At 44.3% G+C, this 22,708-nt stretch overlaps 1 protein-coding gene across 1 annotated transcript; it reads left to right on the top strand.

Annotated features, from left to right (window-relative positions):
- The first annotated feature begins 4,644 nt into the window (after positions 1-4,644).
- On the top strand, positions 4,645-20,805 carry LOC140489302 (dual specificity protein phosphatase 8-like). Its single transcript, XM_072588698.1, has 7 exons — positions 4,645-4,750; positions 7,978-8,196; positions 10,992-11,130; positions 13,501-13,667; positions 15,045-15,204; positions 16,488-16,611; positions 18,991-20,805. Exons 2-7 carry the CDS (start codon positions 7,984-7,986, stop codon positions 19,937-19,939), a joined length of 1,752 nt encoding a protein of 583 aa, XP_072444799.1. The 5' UTR covers positions 4,645-4,750; positions 7,978-7,983; the 3' UTR covers positions 19,940-20,805.
- Positions 20,806-22,708: the final 1,903 nt, after the last annotated feature.

The raw sequence follows: 22,708 nt of genomic DNA, 5'->3' as shown, positions 1-22,708 counted from the left end.
TGCGACCTGACTGGAGGCATTTTGATACTAGCCAGAGATTACAATCCCAGCACAAAGCCCCCTTCACAATCCCAGCATGCTATCCCATTCATAATCCCAGCACAAAGCCCCCTTCACATCCCCAGCATGCTATCCCATTCATAATCCCAGCACAAAGCCCCCTTCACATCCCCAGCACAGTGTCCCCTTCACAATCCCACCACACTGTCATGTGTGCGACCTGACAGGAGGCATTTTGATACTAGCCAGAGATTACAATCCCAGCACAAACTCCCCTTTCACAATCCCAGCACAGTATCCCCTCACAATCCCAGCACACTGTCATATGTGCAATCTGACTGGAGGCATTTTGATACTAGCCAGACATTACAATCCCAGCACAAACTCCCCTTCACAATCCCTGCACAGTGTCCCCTTCACAGTCCCAGCACAATGTCCCCTTCACAATCCCAGCACACTGTCATATGTGCGACCTGACTGGAGGCATTTTGATACTAGCCAGAGATTACAATTTGCCTTGCTGTGTGTAAACAGCCTGAGGGATCTGACATCATTCTACAGAATATTACTTGTGAAAGCAGCCTGTTAATTGTGAGTTGGTGATTTACTCAATGACCTAGTTTTTCTGTTTTCTTGACAACACCGCATGAGATAGGACCTCAGGGATATGACATGCACGATATATTACCAGGATACTTTTCATAGTAAATTACACAACAGCAACTGAGGAATCACTCTCTAAATACTCCCTACAAGGTCCGCTGGGTAAAGGCACCATTCCCTTGTATTAAAACCACACAGAACGGGGTAGTGTTGTCAGGCTGCAATCCGGATTTGCAATTAAAGAAATGGAGAAACTCAGCAGATCAGGCAGCATCTGTGGAGAGAGACAAAGTTCTGATTAAAAAAAGGTTATTGACCTCAGCGTTTACACTGTTTCTGTTGAGAGAACAGATTTCTCGACCTGCTGAGTCTTTACAGCAATTTTTTTTATTATTTCAGAGAATTTCAACAGCGGTGTTTAGCTTTTTTTTTAAGATCCTAATTGAGTTAAATTGTTCATCGCCAGTTTTACGAAGGCTTGGCTAAAATTGATCTCCCTCCCTCTGATACTGTCGACCAGAATTCTAAGTCTTAGCTTGCCTTGTAACTCCAATGGATCTTGCCCTGAGCTTCTACTAACCTCAGCATTTCAGGCGAGTGGTAGGGAGGGAGATATGCAGGGAAAAGGGAGGACTGCAGATGCTGGAGATCAGAGTCTAGATTAGAGTGGCGCTGGAAAAGCACAGCAGGTCTGGCAGTATCTGAGGAGCAGGAAAATCGACGTTTCGGGCAGAAGGGCTTTTGCCCGAAACGTCGATTTTCCTGCTCTTTGGATGCTGCCAGACCTGCTGTGCTTTTCAAGCACCACTCTAATCTAGAGGGAGATATACAGGCAAGGCTCTCTGCTACAACATGTGGACATCCTGCGAGGGACATCACCTCTTGTCATCCATACTGAAAAGGCCACACTGCCTGAACTTCCAGTAACTGCAGGTCTGACAGCATCTGTGGAGAGAGAATCAAAGTTAATGGTCTTTCTGCTGAAGTTACATTGGGGTGGGGTCTGTTTGGTTATCGGATCCTTTTGGTGCCTCAGGTCTTGTAAATATAATTTCACACAAGTAAGAACTGCCTTTGATTTGTTGTTAGATTGAGTCAAACTCCAATGTTTGCTGTCTTAGATTAGATTCTCTATAGTGTGGAAACAGGCCCTTCGGCCCAACCAGTCCACACCGAGCAGTCCGAAGAGTAACCAACCCAGACCCATTTCCTTCTGACTAATGCACCTAACACTATGGACAATTCCCCACGGCCAATTCACCTGACCCGCACATCTTTGGAGTGGGGGAGGAGAACCGGAGCACCTGCAGGAAACCCGCACAGACACTGGGAGGATGTGCAAACCCCACACAGACAGTTGCCTGAAGCTGGAATCGAACCTAGGACCCTAGTGCTGTGAGGCAGCAGTGCTAACCACTGAGCCACCGTGTCACACCAGTATATGGTACTGTCCAGAACTCATCTGCTTTAGGGATGATGTATGTATGCATGATTTTTTATGATTAAAAATAAATTTTAGAAATTTAAAAAAATTTTTGAGTCCAAAAGGACACTTCCTTGGAACTGAAAAGGGGTGGGAAAATATTGGGTTTTATTCAGCTGAAAAGAGCAAAAGGGGAAGTTAGGGAAAGGCTCAAGATTATATTCCCTACAGTATGGAAACAGACCCTTCGGCCCAACAAATCCACACTGACTCACCCAGACTCATTCCTCTACCCTATTATCCTACATTTACCCCTGACCAATACACCTAATCTACACATCCCACTACACAGTATGGGCAATTTAACATGGTCAATTCACCTAATCTGCATATTTTTGGACTGTGGGAGGAAACCAGAGTACCCGAAGGAAACCCACAGGGAGAACGTGCAAACTCCACACAGGCAGTCCGAGGCTGAAATTGAACCCGGCTTCTTGGCGCTGTGAGCCAGCAGTGTTAACCACTGAGCCACTGTTGGTCTATTGTGCAGACATCCACATCGAGCAGCACAGACTTGTTCAATTGTTCAGTTCACTCTGTCTCTGATAATTTATTACGGGAATCCTTTGCCCAAAATTTACATTAAATAAGAGAGTATTTTCATGAACTTGTGACAAAGCATCACAGTTCCTGGACATTAGTTAACATTCACCTCACTTGCCCTGCTCTTTCCCCATAACCTTGTAAATTTACATTTATATGGTTACCTAGTTCAGTTATTACGGCACGTAAAACAAAATGATAGCCATTAGTCTTCTGAATTCGACAAGGAAGAAGAGAGAAATTGCATCAGAAATTGTCATGATTGTATCGAGGTCGGCTGGGTGGACCTCATAGAATATGAGTTCCCTGACTGGGGCTGGTAACCTGGTCCAATCAGGGAGCCCTGGCTGACAGATATAAACAGGAGTGTCAGGGTTCTGTTCACTCTGAGAGCTGGTTCTGAGGGAGCTGGATCAGTGTCAAGTACATCTAAATAAAGGGTGACGGGATACCAGCCTCTGTGGAGTTATTTGAGTAATGATGCCCTTCACGGCTCCTTGTGCACAGTGGATGTGAAATCCAACACCAGATCTTTGAGCACCGACTCGGGATGCTGCCCATGTGAGGTGCTGTCTTTTGGGATGAGAAGTTAAAATGAGAGCCCTCTCAGGTCACCAGCTGGTCATCGAAGAGGAGCAGGGGAAAGTCCCCCTGATGTTGCCATCAATATTTATCAATCAACCAGCATCTTAAAAGAAAACTGATCATCTGGTCACTATCACATCTTGTGGGATCTCACTGTGTACAATTTGGCTGTATCAACCAACAACAAAAAAATGCTTCATTCACCTCAACGTATTTTGGAGAAAGGAGTTCCTGACACAGCCCTGTTCTGATGATTTAAACAATACTGAGGAGACCACTCACATACAGGGCCAATGAAAGGCAAGAACAATGTTTTAGAATTCAATAAACCGATTAAACAATAGAGGGGCCATCAGTCAATCAGCAGCGAGGTTGATATTAAATAGATGATGCAGGGAAAATACACGAGATGCGCTAATTTCATTCTCTGCTTTTTTCTCTCTCTCTGATTGTCAAGCTGATGGATTGTCTTTTAAATCTATGTCTTTGTGCATGTCCCAGAGAGCATTCGGCATATAAAAACTCCTGACATCAGTTAGAAAAAAAAACAACACAAGGGGAAAGTCTGTCATTGGTCAGAGATGACATATTTGCTGTACCTGAACTATTTTTAACCGCATTACCTCATTGTGTGGAGAGGGAGGGGGGAATTCAAGCTATTTCACTGAGTTACAGAGAGACACAGAGAGAGAGAGAGAGAGAGTGTATGTATGTGTGTGTGCATCCTACATGCCTGGTGTAACGACCCTCTTTCACCTTCAGTCGTCTGAAATAAACATCAAAACAGCTGCCGCCGTCAACAAGAATTGCAACGAGAGAAAGGTTATTTTCGTTTTTTTTTGGTAAGTTTATCTTTGCAAACAAGAAAAAAATTAATTCCCTTGCATTGTGATGACAAGTATGCAAATGCATCCGAAACAATAGAGAGGGTTAACTCGAGGGAATTGTGTAATCGTGACAAGAAGCTGAGAAATAATATTAGGGATTGCAATGATATTGCATTGCGAGCGAATTTCTTAATGTCAGATGCAGGCATGCAATATTTTGCAAGATTGTGGCTGCATGTAAAATCTGCTTTATTACGTTATTATCATGTCAATGCTCTTTAATGTAAAACAGTCGTAAGAAACTTAAACGTATTAAGCTTTATTTACAATTGTGAAAATCAGCTCTGCAATCAATTTCCGCCTGTTAAATATTTAATCGATTTTGATATGATTTACCTCGACATCTAAGGTGCCTCGAGGCGATGGGTGAGAACTAGATTTTTAAAGAGCCTGTTTTAAGACTGTAGCTCCTTCCAGTTCAGATGAGATGCAAGGGGCAGCTTTCAGCATTTTCCACTTTTAATCGAATAAGCAATTTACAAAGTACAGTCGTGGATTTTTTTTTTCTGTTTATAATGGGGGAAAGGGAGATGAATACAGAAGCGAAGAGGTGAAGGTGTATCCATCCAAGACATTCATTCGTTGGACTATTGTTTCAAAACTGCCTGCTAGAATTGAGGACCCTACGGTACAAAGGACTGAGGAAGAGGTAAATGACACAATGCCTCGGATAATACCAGGGACACCAGGATGTGGTAAATTGCCAGCTTTAACATACAAAGGGCTGTATTCACAGACCAAGGCGGAATGTAATTGAAGTTTTCAAAATCACACGGGAGGCTTGACAAGGTAAATGCTGAAAGGGCTTGATAATAAATAGTGCCACAAACACAGTGGGAATGGGGGGGGGGGGGGGCGAGATTTAGAATTTTTTCTTATGCAGAACATCACTTGGCTGCATAATCTAGACTGATGGTTTAGTGCAGTGCTGAGGGGGCACCGATTCTCTCAGATGAGATGTTAAACTCTGGAGCCCTCTCAGGATATAAAAGTCACTATTCTATAGCAGAGGGGTGAACTGGTGATGTTTCTATTCGGGGTCCTTGTTGATATTTAGCCCTCAAGCAATATCACTGGCACCGATGATCACATTGCTATTCGCGGGAGCTTGCTGTGTGCAAATTACTTACTAAGTTTCCTTTTCTCATTGGCTGCAAAATGCTTGGGCATGTCCTTTGCTTGTGAACGAAATGAAATTTTCTGTTTATAAATATGGAGCAAGTGACCACATTGAGCCACTGATCAAAGAGCTCTTAGGGGGCAAACATTTGGAGAGGAAACAAGGACTGGGTAAGGGGAAAGAAAAGACTTCAGGGGCAGAATGGCCCCTGCTCCTGATTAGTATGTTCTGGTGAAATGTTAATAAAAAGATCCAGGCCAGTCTCTGATTAATTAATTGACTTATTTAATTAAAAACCTTTCGACAAAAGTGTTTATCTTGGACAGAGCTAGGCAGCAGAGGAATGTGATCTCTGAGGAGATTTGAGTTGCAGAGAAATGGGAGCAGGTCAACAGAGAGAGAAAGCAATAAATGGGGACACTGTGGTTCAGTGGTTTCTGGAATATAACACTGTCTAACCCAGGCAAAGCTATTCCATGCAGAACAACACATTGCAAAGATATTGTATAGATATTGATGTTCCTGCCATCCCTGTATATTACATGGTTTGTTTTAAAGACTCGGAATAAACTCATCTGTTTCAACACAATGTCAAAGGGATCTATGATCTCCACCATGGAGAGTGGCAATAGCTAAAATCTCATCTGAAAAGTTAGCACCTCCAACAGTGCAGCGCTCCCTCAGGATTGCACGAGGAGTTGTCATTCCCAATTTGGAATGGGACCTGACCACGTCAGCTTCTGGACATGTGACCCATTGAACCATGTTAATCACAGCCCAATGTACATTCGGGAGTGCTCACACAATGTGCACGAGAGTGACCCATCATTGCAGCAATTGGTAATGCAAATGTCTCCATTACTGGAGGGCTCAGTTCAATTCTGATGGGATTTGTTTTGGCGTTCACTTACTTTAGTCAAAAAGACACGATTCCATTGTGGACAAGCAGGGAGCTGTGATTTCATGGGTCTGCAGTTTTGCCAGCATTTGCAATTCTCAACTGGAGCTAAACTATAGAACGAGGCTTTAATCCGAGTTATTCCCATTGTTCCATTTTGACACTAGCGTGAGGGAGCCACAAGGCGGCACTGGGTTGGAAGTCTTCTCTCTCTGAGAACAGTCTGTGTCAGCAGTGGCCCAGATGGCGTTGTCCCTATCAATCAGTGTCACCATCTCAGCTGGGAGTGTTTCCCCATCAGCAACATGGCAACGTGACTGGCAACGTGCAACTCATCCCGGACAGTCACTGAATCGTCAAGACAGCACCAAGCTACATTTGTGTAGCACCTTTTGTAGAGCGAGACACCCCGAGGTGTTCCAAGGGAGCAAACTTGGATGCACAGAAAATAATAAGTTATTAAGATAGATCATCAAAGGCTTGGGAAAAGCAGCATCCCAAAGGAGAAAATCGCAGGTTGAGCAGCATTGAGATTTAGGGAGAGAATTCCAGAGTTTAAAGACCGAAGGCAAGGCCTGACATTGTTGGAACCATAAATGACTGGGGGATGCTCAAGAGGCCAGAACTGGCAGAATGCAGAGATATCAGGGCATTGTGGGGTTCAGGAGATTTGATGTAAAATACAATAGAATGATTGGCTTGTCCAGTATCCCCGAACATGGACCCAAAATAAGAGGGGGTATGGGAGGCAACTGTGTAGTCACCAGACAACCCACACGCTTCATTTTAGCTCCATTAGAAATGTCAGCATGCCTTCCCATAAGGGGTCACTGGACAGTGTTAGGGACAGACTGATACTCCAGTGAAAACAGGAGAACAGCTCAATTGACCCACAGTCAATTAGCCTGTCAATGCTTAAGGTCAAGTCACACACATGATGAATACAGCAGGAGCTCCCTAAGGTGAGTTAAGGTCTTCAGGCGAGGATGAGGGAGGTCATGGTATATTGATATGGTTACTAGTCATCCAGAGACCAATAATCTATTGATGTGGGTTCAAAACCCACAGTGGTACATGATGACATTTGAATTCAATAAAATTTGAAATTAAAAGCTTGCCTTATGTTGACTATGTAACACTGTTGATTATCATTTTAAAAAGCCCATCTGGTTCACGAACGTCATTTAGGGAAGGAAATCTGCCATCCTTATCTGGTCTGGATTACATCTGACTCTTGATCTACAACAATGTGGTTGACACTTGATTTTATTTTATTTATTTATTATCACACGTACCTGGTTACAAAAATATAGTGAAAAGTATTGTGTAGTGTCGCCACTCTCTTAGAAAGACATAAAGTGCTGGAGAAACTCAGCAGGTCTGACAGCATCTGTGCAGAGAGAAAAACAGTGTTAGCGATTCAAGTTTGATGCGTAGAAGAGTCATATTAGACATTGAACATTATTGCTGTGTCTCTCTTGACAGATGCTGTCAGACCTACTGAGTTTCTTCAACCAACAGCAACAAAAACAGAGGTTGCTGAACAAGCTCAGCAGGTTTGTGAAGAGAAATCAGAGTTAACATTTCGAGTCCGGGGACCCTTTCTGAGAACTGGTTTTGTTTCTTGTTTCTAGCTTCTGCGATATTTTTAAAAATTCAGTTGACTCATTACTGCCCCCTGAACTGGCAAAGCATGACACACAGTTCAAGGGCAATTAGGGGCGGACCAACAGAAGTTGGCTTTTCTCCAATGCTGACATGCGATGAAAGAAGAGAAAATTTTGAAGGGATGGATGCGTGAATTTAAATGATGAATAAAAAAATGTGATTTTTAAAATGAAACTTTCCTCTTCTCCAGAATCAAATGGCAGGGGACAAGAAGCCAGTGAAGGGGATCAGGGCCAATCAGCTGGCTGCAATGTTGGAAGGCCAGAAAGAGATGTTGGTCATTGATTGTCGTCCTAATGCTGACTACCACATCCTACACGTGCTAAACGCCGTCAATATCTGTGCCTCAAAGATCACGCCTGAGAGGGAGTTGCTCACTGAACTCCTGCAGCCAAGCCCAACAATGATGGTTTGTTCTGGTCATTTTGCTCACTCTCTTTCTCTCTTTTGTTCTTTTCTTCCTGTCTGATTTCTGATGAGGCTGCTTTCCGCATGGAGCAAGATGTTTGTAATCATTAGAGGTTTTTTTTATTTCAAAAATATACTTTATTCATAAAATAATTTGATGGTCTGTACAGTTGGTCATGCAATACATACGTAAACATTTACATACAGACATCAGAATTTATCATTTTTTATATACAGGTCTGTACACTTATCAATCATATGTCCATATATTTAGCTGAGGTGTCAGCGGAGCCCAAATGACTGCGTGGGCCCTCTGTTCTTCTTAGGCAGGCAGATGTTACACGGTGGTCTTTCCCCTCCGCGCCTTGGCGGCAGCTGCCCCAAGCTTCAGCGCGTCCCTCAGTCCTCCAGAATGAGCAGACAGTGAAGATTCACTGCTTTCAGCAACATTAAAGAAACATTTACCTTCACTCTGAGCACTTTCATGTCTCAGTTACAACAACTTATTATACATGGGAGTGACAGACATGGAACATCCTAACTTGAGTATTGCTGTAAAAAAACGTGATACCCTGTTGAAGCTTTTCACCTTGCACTCACCAGGACCAAAGTGCAAGACTGCCAAATCTCAATGTATATTAGATGAGAAAAGGGTATTGATCAGTTGCTTCTTGACTGGTCAAAGCATAGCCATGAAGGATACACCAGGGAACCAGTGACCCCCACACTCTGGTTTCATTCAAATAAGGAGCAATGTTTGAACATGTGCCTTTGGTCTGAAGGCCCTTGCATTTAAATATATTTAGCTTTTAGCAACGTTGACTTGCCAATCGGTCGGCACCTTTCCTCCTCATGCAGGAGAATTTGTTACTGTCTTCGAGATTTGGCATTCTGGTAATTAGAGCCTATGTACCGTGCATATGTAAATAAAGGGTACTTGGTGATGGGATACTGGCCTCTGTGCTGTTATTTCAGCTTGCTTACAAGTTCAGGTAATCAGGAAAGCAAATGGAGTTTGGTCTTTACTTCAAAGGGAATGGAGTATAAAAATAGGGAGCTCTTTCTGATGGTATACAAGTCAGACCACAGCTGGAATACTGTGAACAGAGTGGGCACTTTGTCTAAGGAAAGACATACTGGCTTTGGAGGCGGTCCAGAGAAGGTTCTTGGCATGAGGGACTGTTTTATAAGACCATAAGACATCGGAGTGAAAGTAAGGCCATGAAGGCCCATCGAGTCCACTCCGCCATTTAAACCATGACTGATGGGCATTTCAACTCCACTTAATCGCAATCTCCCTGGAGAGTGGAGACATGGTAAAGGCTGGGTCTGTACTTATTGGAGTTCAGAAGTATGAGAAGCGACCTTGTTGAAACATATATTTCTTAGGGGACAAGACAGGTTAGATGTAGAAAGACTGTTTCCCTTTGTGGGAGATCCCAGGTATGGACGGTCTGTCTTATGGGAAGACCTTGAATAGATTCTGCCTTAACTCATTGGAATTTAGAAGAATAAGAGACAATCTTATTGAAATATACAGGATTGTTGGGGAACTTGATAGGATAAATTTTCAGAGGTTGGTTCCTCTTTTTGAGGGGTCTAAGACCAGAGGGCACAATCTCAAAACAAGGGGTCCACTTTTTAAGAGAATGTGTGGAATTCTCTACTGCAGAGGCTGTCAAGGCTGGATCGCTAAGAGTATTCAAGACTGAGTTAAAAAGATTTGTAATCGGTAAAATGAATCTCTGGTTATGGGTATAAGGAAGGAGAATGGGGTTGGAGATAATCAGATCAGCCATGATCTTATCGAATGGCAGAGCAGATTCAATGGGCTGAATGGCCTGCTTCAATCCCTACATTTTATCGTTATGTCTCTTTTTGTCAGCAATATACATGCAATGAATGGGTTACTGCAGATAAGGGGAGCATTCGGCCCATTGAATCCATAATCTGCCCTTTGCAACAGAAACTTACAAATCCTATAGTACAGCCTTTTTCCCATTGTCCCGCAAACATTGTCTCCTAAGATTCTTACCCAGTGCCCCTTTGATTGACTCTGCCTGTGTCACATTGATCCAACCACCTTCTTGTTTAAAAATGTTTTTCCTAACGCCACCATAGCTTCTTGTGCCAATCACCATCAAACAGTGTCCTTCGATTCTGGATCATGCCACCAACGGAACAACTTCCTCTTTTTGTCCAAACTTAGAGACTTTGGCACAGAATCTGTTTGTTTTCTGATTGACCATGGGACGGTTGGCACCGTGACAATTAACTAATAACAGAGTGACTAATGATGGTGTGGGGTGGGGCAATTGGAGGCATGAGATCATGTGAAGAAATGTCCAGCAATACGTATGACCAATCCTAATGGGAGTGGGCTGGAGCAGTGATTAAGTTGACACTAGAATGCTAAAGTTGTGACTAATGCTCTAGGGACATGAGTTCAATTCCTACCATAGTAACTGGTGAAAGTTATATCCCAGTTAATAAAATGTGCAATGTTACATCAGTCTCAGCAATGGTGACCATTGTCAATTCTCACCGATTGTTTAAATAAAAGGTCCGGTCTTTAAAGGAAGGAAATCTGCTGTCTTTACTTGCTCTGGCCTACATGAGACCTCAGGTGGACAGCAGTGTGGTTGACTCTTAATTGCCCCTCTGAAGTGGTCAGGGAAGGGAAACAAGCTCAAGATTTGTCAATGTTGCCAACATCCCATGAAAGAATTAGAAAAAAAGTTGAGAAGTTATTAGAGGAGAAGATCTTTATTGTGATCCTATTAATTGTCTCCCCAGACAAAGGACCTAGAAGCAAAGGAGCTGGTGCTATATGACCAAGAAACAAAGGATGCAAAATGTCCTCCAGCCAGCGACATCATCACAATCCTCCTGCGAAAACTGGAGAAGCAATTCAACAATGTATATTTTCTTAAAGGTACAGTCTATAATTTAAAGGGAAAATTTCACTGTTGGTATACTTTTCTCATTAAAGTTCCATGGGTCCAGTAGCAAGCTGGCAATGTCAATGTACTGGTAATCCATGGATAATAGATCCAGAGACATGAGTTTGAACCCCATTGTGACTGCTGGCAGATGTAGAGTCATAGAGATGTACAGCATGGAAACAGACCCTTCGGTCCAACCCGTCCATGCCGACCAGATATCCCAACCCAATCTAGTCCCACCTGCCAGCACCCGGCCCATATCCCTCTAAACCCTTCCTATTCATATACCCACCCAAATGCCTCTAAAATGTTGCAGTTGTACTAGCCTCCACCACTTCCTCTGGCAGCTCATTCCATACCTGTACCACCCTCTAGTAAATTCAATTAATTTAACAATGTCATATTAAAGAGCTTGCATCAGTTGTGGTGACCATGAATCTAATGGAAAATCCCATCCTCTTCTCTAATATCTATCAAGGGAGGAAATCTGCCATCCTTTCCCAATATGACCCATACGGGACTCCAGATTCACACCAATGTGGTTGATACTTAACTGCCTTCTGAATAGGCCTAGGAAGCCACTCAGTTATATTTAATGTGGCTCACCACTACCTTCTCAAGGGCAATCAGGGATGTATGATAAATGCTAACCTTGCCACAGATGGCTAACTCTTGTGAATGAATGAAAAGAAAATGTTCCAGACTGGGTTTTGTATTCATCCTCACCCATTCCTTCTATGGTTGTCCCATTGTCTCCTGATGGATGTCACTGGGCTGCAAGTAAAAGGAGGCAGCTAAGTCCACAACACCTTGGCCATCCTCCCAGTGTAAGTCCAGAGAATAATGATAGGCAGTCTGTTTTAGCTTGGAGAATTCCACTGCCCGGTGCAGGTTTCCCTGGGTGTTGATTAAGAGATGGACAATGGTTGAATCCCCTTTCATCAAGTGTCAAAGCTAACAGGCACCACTTACAACCACCCCAGTAAGAAAAAATGTTAACCTTTCTTTTGTAACGACATTCTCAAATGGCTTCAGTGATCTTGAGTAAGAAGAGAATAATCAACCATGAAACTCAATCCCGACCAGTGATTGATATTGCCTGTCTTTGGACGCCAGCTGAAGACAGCGTTGGCTGTGAGGCCTGCCCTAGCAGAAACAGCCACTGGTCACTTGCAATAGGCTCAAAAAAGAGTGACCAGCCTAAAGGGGATGTGGCCAGACAGAATGGCATCCAATGAACAATACCCCAGCAAGTAGCCAACTCTTTGGGGCAAATTCGGGATGGTAATTGCACTTCAATGATGTGATGGTCTCATTGTGGTAACATCACCAGACTGGCATTCCAGAGGCCGAGACTAATTGCCTCAAGGACATAGGTTCAAAGCCCAGCACGGCAGCTAGTGGAATTTAAATTCAGCTAATAAATCTTGAATATAAAGTTAGTCTGATGGCATGACACCTACTGATTCCCATGTCATTCACTAAAGCCTTTCAGGGAAGGAGATCTGCTATCTATTGGATTAGTGGTGCTGGAAGAGCACAGCAGTTCAGGCAGCATCCAACGAGCAGCGAAATCGACGTTTCGGGCAGAAGCCCTTCATCAGGGCTTCTGCCCAAAACGTCGATTTCGCTGCTCGTTGGATGCTGCCTGAACTGCTGTGCTCTTCCAGCACCACTAATCCAGTATTTGGTTTTCAGCATCTGCAGTCATTGTTTTTACCTATCTGCTATCTATGCCTGGTCAGGCCTACATGTAACTCCAGACCACTGCAACATGACTGACTTTTTCCTGCCCTCTGAAATGGCCCTAGCAAGTCATATGATTCAAGGGCACTTTAGAGATAGTCACCAAATGCTGACCTTGCCACTGATACCCATATCTCATGAAAGAGTTAAAGAGTGGATGGCCATTCAGATTGAATTAGGAGCAGAACTACGCAATTCGGTCCCTCTGGTCAAGAAGGATGCAGCTAGGTAACAGGCTTCTCATTGAACTCTAGCCCAGAGAACAACCAGCGTCTTTGGCGACATATTTGAGATGGTAATTTTAATACTATGACTAGGAAAGAGCCTTGTTCTTGGTTGTGGGTTTGGTTGAGGGGAGTAGGGGGAGGTTTGGCTTTAATAGGGAAGGAAAAACAATGACTGCAGATGCTGGAAACCAGATTCTAGATTAGAGTGGTGCTGGAAATGCACAGCAGTTCAGGCAGCATCCGAGGAGCAGGAAAATCAACGTTTCGGGCAAAAGCCCTTCGTCAGGAATAGAGGGGAAGGCCTGTTGAAGAGCTTTAAGAATGTCGAAATGTTCTTATCCTTTCTGTCTGGTTCCCTCTAATGCCATACCACTCCCTTCTTTCCAGGGGGATTTCTGGAGTTTTCCTCGTGTTTTCCCAGCCTGTGTGAAGGGAAGTCAACCAATTCACTGCCCAGCAGCTTCTCACAGCCGTGTCTCTCCATGTGTGACATGGGACCCACTCAGATCCTCCCCTACTTCTACTTGGGCTCTCAGAATGATGTTCTGAATAAGGTGCGTAAGGCGCAGGGCTAGAGGATACAGGCCTACAACAACCAGTTTTGATTGAAACCAGGGTCCAGGATCAACCCTACCCCCAGCTTCAAAGAAACTCCATGGGATTCTCCCAGAACTTCGGCAGAGGATTGGTGGAATTCTTGGAGAAATGGCAAAGATGGGTGTTTGTACCATTTCTCTAGGAATTCTGCCAGTTGTTTGCTGTGGGACATCGAATGGAAACCACCAATTAGGAATGGGATTGAAGCTGGATAATGGAGATCTTGGGATTTTTGTTCAATCACTTTTGAGAATGAAAGGGAGCCACTGCCGAGAATTTTCCCGGAGCGGTTTAAGCTGTGGCACAAGAGTGTGTGTTAGGTTTGGTTGCGCGGGGTCTGTGGAAGGTGGTAGGTTTGGGCGAGTCACAGGAAACTGGAGTGGACTGTGCAGGAGACTGCAGAGGCAGCTTCAGCTTTGACGGTGAGACTGGAGGAAACGCAAGCTCCATTCATTATTCCACTCTGGTCGTGACACAGCAACAGGATTTGCTTTGACGTTATTGTGTTTTGAAGAAGATATGATTATCTGGCAAGCGGTGGGACTGAAAGTTATAAAGGTGGATACAAGCACAAAGCCGTTTGAATAATTCATGTCTTACTTACCTTACCTTACTCAGTCCATCACAAAAACAGTTAAAGGAAAATGTGGCTTATCCTGGGTTAAATTGTTTCACTGGGTATCGTTGGATACAGCAATGCATTGGATGAAATGAGGACTGACTTTCCCTCTCCTGCCACAACCACCAGATGAAGGAGTGGCGCTCCGAAAGCTAGTGCTTCCAATTAAACCTGTTTGACTACAACCTGGTGTTGTGTGATTTTTAATGGCACAGTGGTTAGCACTGCTGCCTCACAGCACCAGAGACCCAGGTTCAACTCCTGCCTCAGGTGACTGTCTGTGTGAAGTTTATACATTCTCCCCATGTCTGCGTGGGATTCCTCCCGCAGTCCAAAAATGTGCAGGTTAGGTGAATTGGCCATGCTAAATTGCTTGTAGTGTTAGGTGCAGGGGAATGAGTCTGGGTGGGTTGCTCTTCGGAGGGTCGGTGTGGACTTGTTGGGCCAAAGGGCCTGTTTCCACACTGTAAGGAATCTAATCTTAAAAAAAAACTTCTTAGTCTCTTATCATTTTCATGAAAAGGAGGTGGGTTGTTTAAAGGCTGTAAATTAGACGAGGAAAGCAGCGTTGAGAGAGTGTCCTCTGCTTCAGGAAAGAATGGGGGTTGAGCAAGAAATCTATCTTCATATCAACATGATGATGGCACAAAAAAAAGGACGAAAGTAGTGCAGGAAAGTGAATTGATTTTAATTGCTCTGCGACTTTCTCTTGCAGGAGTTGATGACTCAGAATGGGATAACCCACATTTTGAATGTGAGCAGTAACTGCCCAAAGCCCACATTTATCCCGGACAGCCATTTCCTGAGGATCCCAGTCAATGACAGCTACTGTGAGAGTCTCTTACCTTGGCTGAACAAGTCTGTGGAATTCATAGGTATGAAGTTAAACAGTGAAACGTGGACTAGTAGATGGGGGGGAGTGTGGATACATTCAGTAATTCAGCCTGTAAATATCATAAAGCACAGTTTTGTGGCCTAGCTCACACCAATCACTCCTGTTTGCCTATCACTCCTGGGTTTTCACTGACCTACATTGGCGCCTGGTCTATCAATGGCTCAGATTTAAATCCTTTATAATTATGTTCAAACTCCCCTTTGGCTTTGCCATCTCTGTAACTTATTCCAGCTCTGCAACTCTCTAAGAATTCAGAATTCCGACAATGCTGAGGAAGGGTCACCCAACCTGAAACGTTAATTTTGATTCCTCTTCACAGATAATGCCAGACCTGCTGAGCTTTTCCAGCATCTTCTGTTTTTGTTTTTCCTCCAACTCTGGCTTCATGTGCAATGTGACTTCCATAACTCCACCATAAGTAGTTGTGCCTTTAATTCCTGAGCTCTGGACTCCCTTCTTTAACTTGTCCTGATTTAAGATATTCGTTTAAAATTTCTATTTGATCGAGCTTTTGGTCACCAGTCCTAATATTCTTTTATGGGATTCATGTTTCTCTGATAACTGTCTTGTGAAGCACTTTGAGATGTTTTACTACATAAAAGGCACTATATGATAAAAGTTGTCCTTATTTTGCACATCCCCTCCAAACCCCAACACACTTTCTCAAGGAGCAGACTCCTTCTTTTCACACATACCCAGTTGTCATCCTATGCTTTGTCCAGTTGGAAGTTCTTCATGTCTGGCCCTGGATAATGAGTCTCAACTACATGTTCAACAATATCAGAGCCGTGTGCTAGCAGAAACATTCTCCCGTCTGTGCTAAACAGCGAAGTGGTCAATTCTTGCAGATTTGTCGCTGCTCCCATTGAGATCAGACCAGGAAACACCTGAATGTAGGGTTCTGTATCATGCTAGGAAGCAATAAGACTAAGGGACAAATCTCTTTCCAGTGAAAGATTTTACATTCACCCAGTGACCTGATGCATTGGAAAGATCCCCTGACACTTTCCAAAGATGACTAGGGAACATATTGAACATCTTTCCCTCAACAAGCAGCAGTCATTTGTCTTACAGCTGTTTGTGAACACTCACTGGGCACAGACTAGCTGTTGGACTTCCCAAGGTTTAACTGTGACTATATGTGGAAGTACTTTGTTGGATCTCAAGCACCCTGGAACATCTTAACAATCTGTAAGTTGTTAAATAATGCAAGTTGGCTCTTCCTTTCTTAACGATGTTCTTGGTATTTATTGTTTCACACAGACACAGTGCGGTCAATGAAGTCTCGGGTTTTGGTTCACTGCTTGGCTGGGATCTCGCGGTCTGCAGCAATTGCTATTGCTTACGTCATGAGGACAATGGATTTCTCTTTAGACGATGCTTACAGGTATGACAGAGCATCTTCTGGGGATTTGTAAAACAGAAGCAGTAAAACATGGGTGCAGATTCTGAGAGAGACGAACAAGGCTTTGGGACAAAGTGTTGAGTGTTGACAGTGTGAAGCTAGTTCAAGTCAGATTTTTGAGTGGTTCATTGAACGTAAACTGCAACAGAACACTAATATCAGTTGGTAAACCCGAATATCACTGAAAAGAGAGATAACTTGCTGGAGCTTTTCATCTTACACTCATCAGGACAAATGCAAGAATGCCCAAATTTCAAGCAATCAGAACAATTTATACTCCATGTGAAAAGAGCACTGATTCACTACCAAGCTGGCCTTGATTAGTCAGAACATTACCTTGGAGAAAATAATAGAAAATTCCCATGTAGTTCAAAAAGGTTTGGACATGCTCCATTCGTTTGCAGAGAATGGGTCCCTGAATTTGAATATATGTCATTTCCAGTGAGCCTTAGTGGGACATGTTATGAGCTTCACCAACTATTTTCAAGTATTTCAGAGGTGAGAGATGTGGAGAGAGTGATCAAGAGAGGGAGAGAGACAAGACCAAGAGGCGGAGAAGGGGAACGGTGTGAGAAGAGAGAAAGACAAATGGATACAGATAGTTTGCCAGGATGAAAACACAGAAAAGAGAGACAGATAGAGTGACATATAGTGAGGAGAAACTACAGGCAGAATATTGAGAGACATGGAGAAACAAGTGAGAAAAAAGGCAATTATGAGGGAAGCACTTTTTCACAGCTGAATTGCAGACACCGAAATTCTCTCTCTTATTAGATAGACAGTAGGTCAGTTGAAACATAATTGAGTATGATGGGTTTTTTGTTCATTCAGGGTATCAATAGTGAAAGGGAGCAATAGAATTGCAAGTGCTGGTCACCCACTATGTAATTGAACAATAGAACAGGCCCAAGACGCTGAATGGCCTTGCCCTGTTTTTATTGTTTCTAGTGGTAGGCTTGTGGGCCGAATGGCATCTTGCCCCCGAACATTCAGCAGTGTGTCGTGGTGTGATTGTATGTTATTCCCATTATCTCATCTTTGTAAGGGACTTTGGCTGCTTTAGTGAAGGATATCGCAGCCAATCTAACTCCTGCCCCTGTCCAAAACCCACAGTGCTGTGGCTCGGTGGTTAGCACTGCTGCCTCACAGCGCCAGGGACCCAGGTTCGATTCCAGCCTTGGGCGACTGTTTGTGTGGGGTTCTTCCCGTCTCTGTGCAGGTTTCCTCTGTGTGTTCTGGTTTCCTCCCACAGTCCAAAGATGTGCAGGTTAGGTGAGTGGTCTCCAGGTATGTGTAGACTAGGTGGATTAATCGTGGGAAATGTAGGGTTACAGGCATTGAATAGGGTCTAGTTCAGGTGCTCTTCAGAGGATCAGTGCAGCATTGGTGGGCTGAAAGGCCTCTTTCTGCACTGTGGAATTCTATGTTGCACAAACTAGTAGGGCTCATTATAGGAGCCCTGGCTGCTTCTAGCCTTGCTGTTTGAGAAACCTGCCAACACTTACTCACCAGATCACTTGGATGAAAGGGCACTTTTCTTTCTTCTTTATCTTGCATGAACTGTGGGCATCATTGACACAGCAATGTCATCAAGGCCAGCATTTGTTGCCTACCATTAACTGCCCACGAACTGAGTAACTTGCTCGGGGCATTTCAGAGTGCAATTAAGAGTCAACCATATTGCTGTGGCTCTGGAGTCACAAGTGAAGCTAGACCAGGTAAGGAAGGCAGCTGGCACATCAGATGGGTGTTTAACAACAATGAATTATAATCATCCCGGTCATTACTGAGACCGGCTTCATATTTCTGACTCTTTCATTTACTTTCAGCCAGGCTACTATGGTGGGATTGGAAGCCCACTCTCAGAACATCAACATGGACCTCTGAAATACTAGTTTAGTGATAGAACTTTGACCATCATTACCTCCTCTAAAGGGAGGAGAAGGGGGGGGTCTAACTACTGAAGCTTAGATTAGATTTTAGATTACTTTACAGTGCAGAAACAGGCCCTTCGGCCCAACAAGTCCACACCGACCCGCCGAAGCGCAACCCACCCATACCCCTACATTTACCCCTTACCTAACACTACGGACAATTTAGCATGGCCAATTCACCTGACTTGCACATCTTTGAACTGTGGGAGGAAACCGGAGCACCCGGAGGAAACCCACGCAGACACAGGGAGAATGTGCAAACTCCACACCGTTAGTCACCTGAGGCGGGAATTGAACCCGGGTCTCTGGCGCTGTGAGGCAGCAGTGCTAACCACTGTGCCACCGTGCCGCCCAAGCTAATTGTTTTTAACATCCGTTTTTGCTTGCAACTATCTTATGAAGAATAATTATTGTTTGCCTTGATCAGGTTTGTGAAAGACCGAAGACCCTCAATATCGCCGAACTTCAACTTCCTGGGCCAGTTAGTGGAGTATGAAAAGACCATTCTTCAGATCCAGGCTTCGGCCCACACAGCACAAAGCCTCCTTCATCCTCAGAACAGCCCAACGCAAGAAGAGGCCAACCAGCTGGACACTTGTGAAGACCCCGATGAAGACGCAGCAATACTTGCCCCTCATTTTCCCACCTCGCACATTCCAGCACAGTGCATGGACCGTTTGGGCAAAGGCAAAGGATGTGGCAATGATGCAGGAAGCAATCCCAGAGACTTTGGGAAAGTGGCTCCAGAGATGACAGCCTTTCAGCAAGGGTTCTCCGAGCTCCGCCTCTCGCCGGAGCAGATATCACACACCAGCTGCTTGAAGCGCTCTTTCTCCCTGGACGTGAAGTCTGTCTACTCTTCAGCCCCGCATGTCGGATGCTATCAGGCCGCGCAGCCAGCGGAGACAGGCCCTGTCCCAAAGCTGCTGGGCTTTCAGAGCAAGTTGGTCACCAGCACCTTCAACCCATTCACCCTCTTGTTCGGCAACGCCAGGAAGGGCCGTGGGAAAGACAGCAACGTGCCTCATGGAGCCACGCAGGTTTCGAAAGCCCAGCAGAAATGTAGCTGTCTGGAGAATCCTTCCCCTGTCATTGGAGCTGACCAAGGACCAATGCGTTCACCTTGCGTGACTCGCCAAAAGGACGGTGGTCAGAATGAACCCACCGCAAGAGTGACACTGAGCTTGCCCGTCGCCAGACAACCATCATCGCCGCTGCTTGATTATAGCAGCTGCCTCATAACAGTGCATGGCAAGAGGACACAGTTATCCCTGTTTGAACACCCTTACAGTGGCCCCACAGATTGCAAGGCCATCACACCCGATCACATCACGAGGAACGTGGGCCTCTACGCTGACAATGTGGTGAAATCCTAAACCTTGTTGTGAAAATAAACAAACATGTCCCGTGATCTGTTTAGATTGGATTCGCCCCTTCTAAGAGGAAGGGTAGACAGGCCAAAGAATTACCCTTTGAACTTTTAGCCTGTTCTTCCTCTCTTCGACCACAAATGCCCTCTGCAGTAGGCCTAGAATCGCTCAAACATTACCATTGCTAAGGCCCCTATGTCATATTTCTCAGGCCTTTTACTGATTTAAGGCCATTCTTTAATCTGTTGAGACATTGTTAGCAACTGAACAGAGTCAAAAGGCGAACACCTTTGCAAAAACAGTGTCCACGGGAAAATAACGAACATATGTTTAAGAGAACTTGAATGATTGGACGCACCTTTGTTCCTCAAATTGAAACTTGACAATGGGGAGCAAAAGACTAACTTGGGATTAAGACTGAATTTCTTAGAGAAATAATTTAAAAGCAAAATTATTTTGCTGGGACACAGGTGACACTGGTCCTTACTGATTGATGTTAAATTAAGGATCATGGTGCCAGGGGTTTATTAATTGTGAAGGGTTTGCAGGGGTATGTGTGGATGCCAGTAATCCTGAAGGAAACATGATGCTGCTAAGGCCATGGGAATGTTCTGTGTTGAATTGGAGTTGCCAAGAGGGAACATGAAGATGGGTATTCCTCCCTGAGTTTTATGGGATTATGTGTGTATGTGTGTGTGTGTGTGTGTGTGTTGTGGAAAGAAAGAGTTGGGAAGAAAACTTTCCTGCTTTGTCCCCTCCAGATCTAAATAAAGCGGTCCATAGTAGGTTAGGTTGCATATGTTCGTTGGAGGGAACAGGCTTGATAGACCAACGGATCTCTTCTGATTTCCTGTTTTTCTAATGTTTTTATATAGGGGTTGGGGGGGGGGGGGGGCGTGGTAGGGAGGGTGTAGTAACTTTCAGTTTTGTCTTCTTCCTGAGGGAGCCACAGCTGATGTCTGTTGGGTTTGAGTGTTGAGTGACTCGTGTTGTTGTGTTAGGTTAGATTCCAGCCTTCCTCCTGCAGCATTTACACCGACTGTGTCTATCAGCGCATGCCTTGGACTGATTCCTGTATCGAGAGAGAACAGGTGAGGGCTGAGCGGCCACATTCCTAAATGTAGCATTGTACCTCAGGTAGAATATGAGCAGAGAGATAACTGCCCAGGGCAATGAAGACTACACTGCTGTAAAAGGTAATGGTTTTGAAAGAGTTCATTTTTGACCTATTCTGAACTTCACCCAATCCAATGATATCACACAGCCACTGGATGGAGAAACAGCATTAACTCTTTCAGAAACATTACCTTATGCAGTCTTGATGGACTAGTTATGTTCTCCTAATAGATCCAACTATTCTTTTAAGTGTCTGTACAACAGTCCTCTGCATTTGTCTTTGATACAAACAATTAGAGCACTGACCTTCAGTATGAAAGATCCATCAGCCTCAACAGAAAGATGTCAAACTCACAGCCAATGGCCCTGGCTTATCTCAAAGGTCATGGGACCAGATATTTATTACGAGGGGTTTCTCACAGTTTGGAGAGATAGGTTTGTGAAATGATTCTAACATTCTGACTGTTTCAGATGATGCCCCCTGAGAGGCCTTGGTACCAGTAGGATTCAGTCCCAGTCCATATTGTTTTCATATTGAGACAGACATGTAGCCCTTTCAGTGGAGAACCTCAGCCTCACAGTCAGAGGTGAAAGTGAGGACTGCAGATGCTGGAGATCAGAGCTGAAAAATGTGTTGCTGGAAAAGCGCAGCAGGTCAGACAGCATCCAAGGAGCAGGAGAATCGACGTTTCGGGCATAAGCCTGAAGAAGAGTCCTGAAAAAGGGCTTATGCCCGAACCATCAATTTTCCTGCTCCTTGGATGCTGCCTGACCTGCTGCGCTTTTCCAGCAACACATTTTTCAGCTCACATTCAGAGGTTCCAACCTCACCTGACATGTCAACACAACCTAGCTTCAAGCTAAAGTGCCAAAGATCAGGGGACATTGAGCAGATTAGATTAAATGGCTGGAATGGGGAGAGAAAAACACATTTGTTTCATTCTTAACACAGGCTTGTGTGGTGGTTGACCACCCATATTTCAATCTAAATCCGAGACCCAAGGGGACACATTGGGCTTCAGCTTAATGGCTCAACTCTGAGATGGCACCCTAACAGTGCAGCAGCCCAGCAGTACTGCACTCGAGTATCTAGATGCTGTGCTCGGGTCTCAGGACTGGGATTTGAACTCACAATCATCTGACTCAGTGGTTTGAAATTATCAGCTGAGCGACAGCTGACAATTATAGCTATTAGTGTGTCGAAGAACAATTTTAAGCTGTAATGTCACAGAGTACCGCAAAATCAGGCCACACCATATACATAAAAAGACTTAACTGTCTGCATTGCTTGAAATTAAGCCCATGGTAATTAGACATGTACTGGGTTAGAAGACAATTGTGTCACTTCTCAAATGGGGAGTCAATTCGAAATTAGACCAGGGTCGTGACGAGTGAAATGAATGGTGTTCGTCCCTCACTACAAAAATGCTATCAAATAAGAACAAGGTAAAAATAATGACTGCAGATGCTGAAAACCAAATACTGGATTAGTGGTGCTGGAAGAGCACAGCAGTTCAGGCAGCATCCAACGAGCAGCGAAATCGCTGCTCGTTGGATGCTGCCTGAACTGCTGTGCTCTTCCAGCACCACTAATCCAGTATCACATAAGAACAGTCAGCTTTGCTCAAGGAGCTAAGAGGATGCCTGGGAAGGGAAAAG

Source organism: Chiloscyllium punctatum, chromosome 18, assembly GCF_047496795.1.
Source record: "Chiloscyllium punctatum isolate Juve2018m chromosome 18, sChiPun1.3, whole genome shotgun sequence".
Classification (NCBI taxonomy): Eukaryota; Metazoa; Chordata; class Chondrichthyes; order Orectolobiformes; family Hemiscylliidae; genus Chiloscyllium; species Chiloscyllium punctatum.
This window is presented reverse-complemented; position numbering and strand designations above follow the sequence as displayed.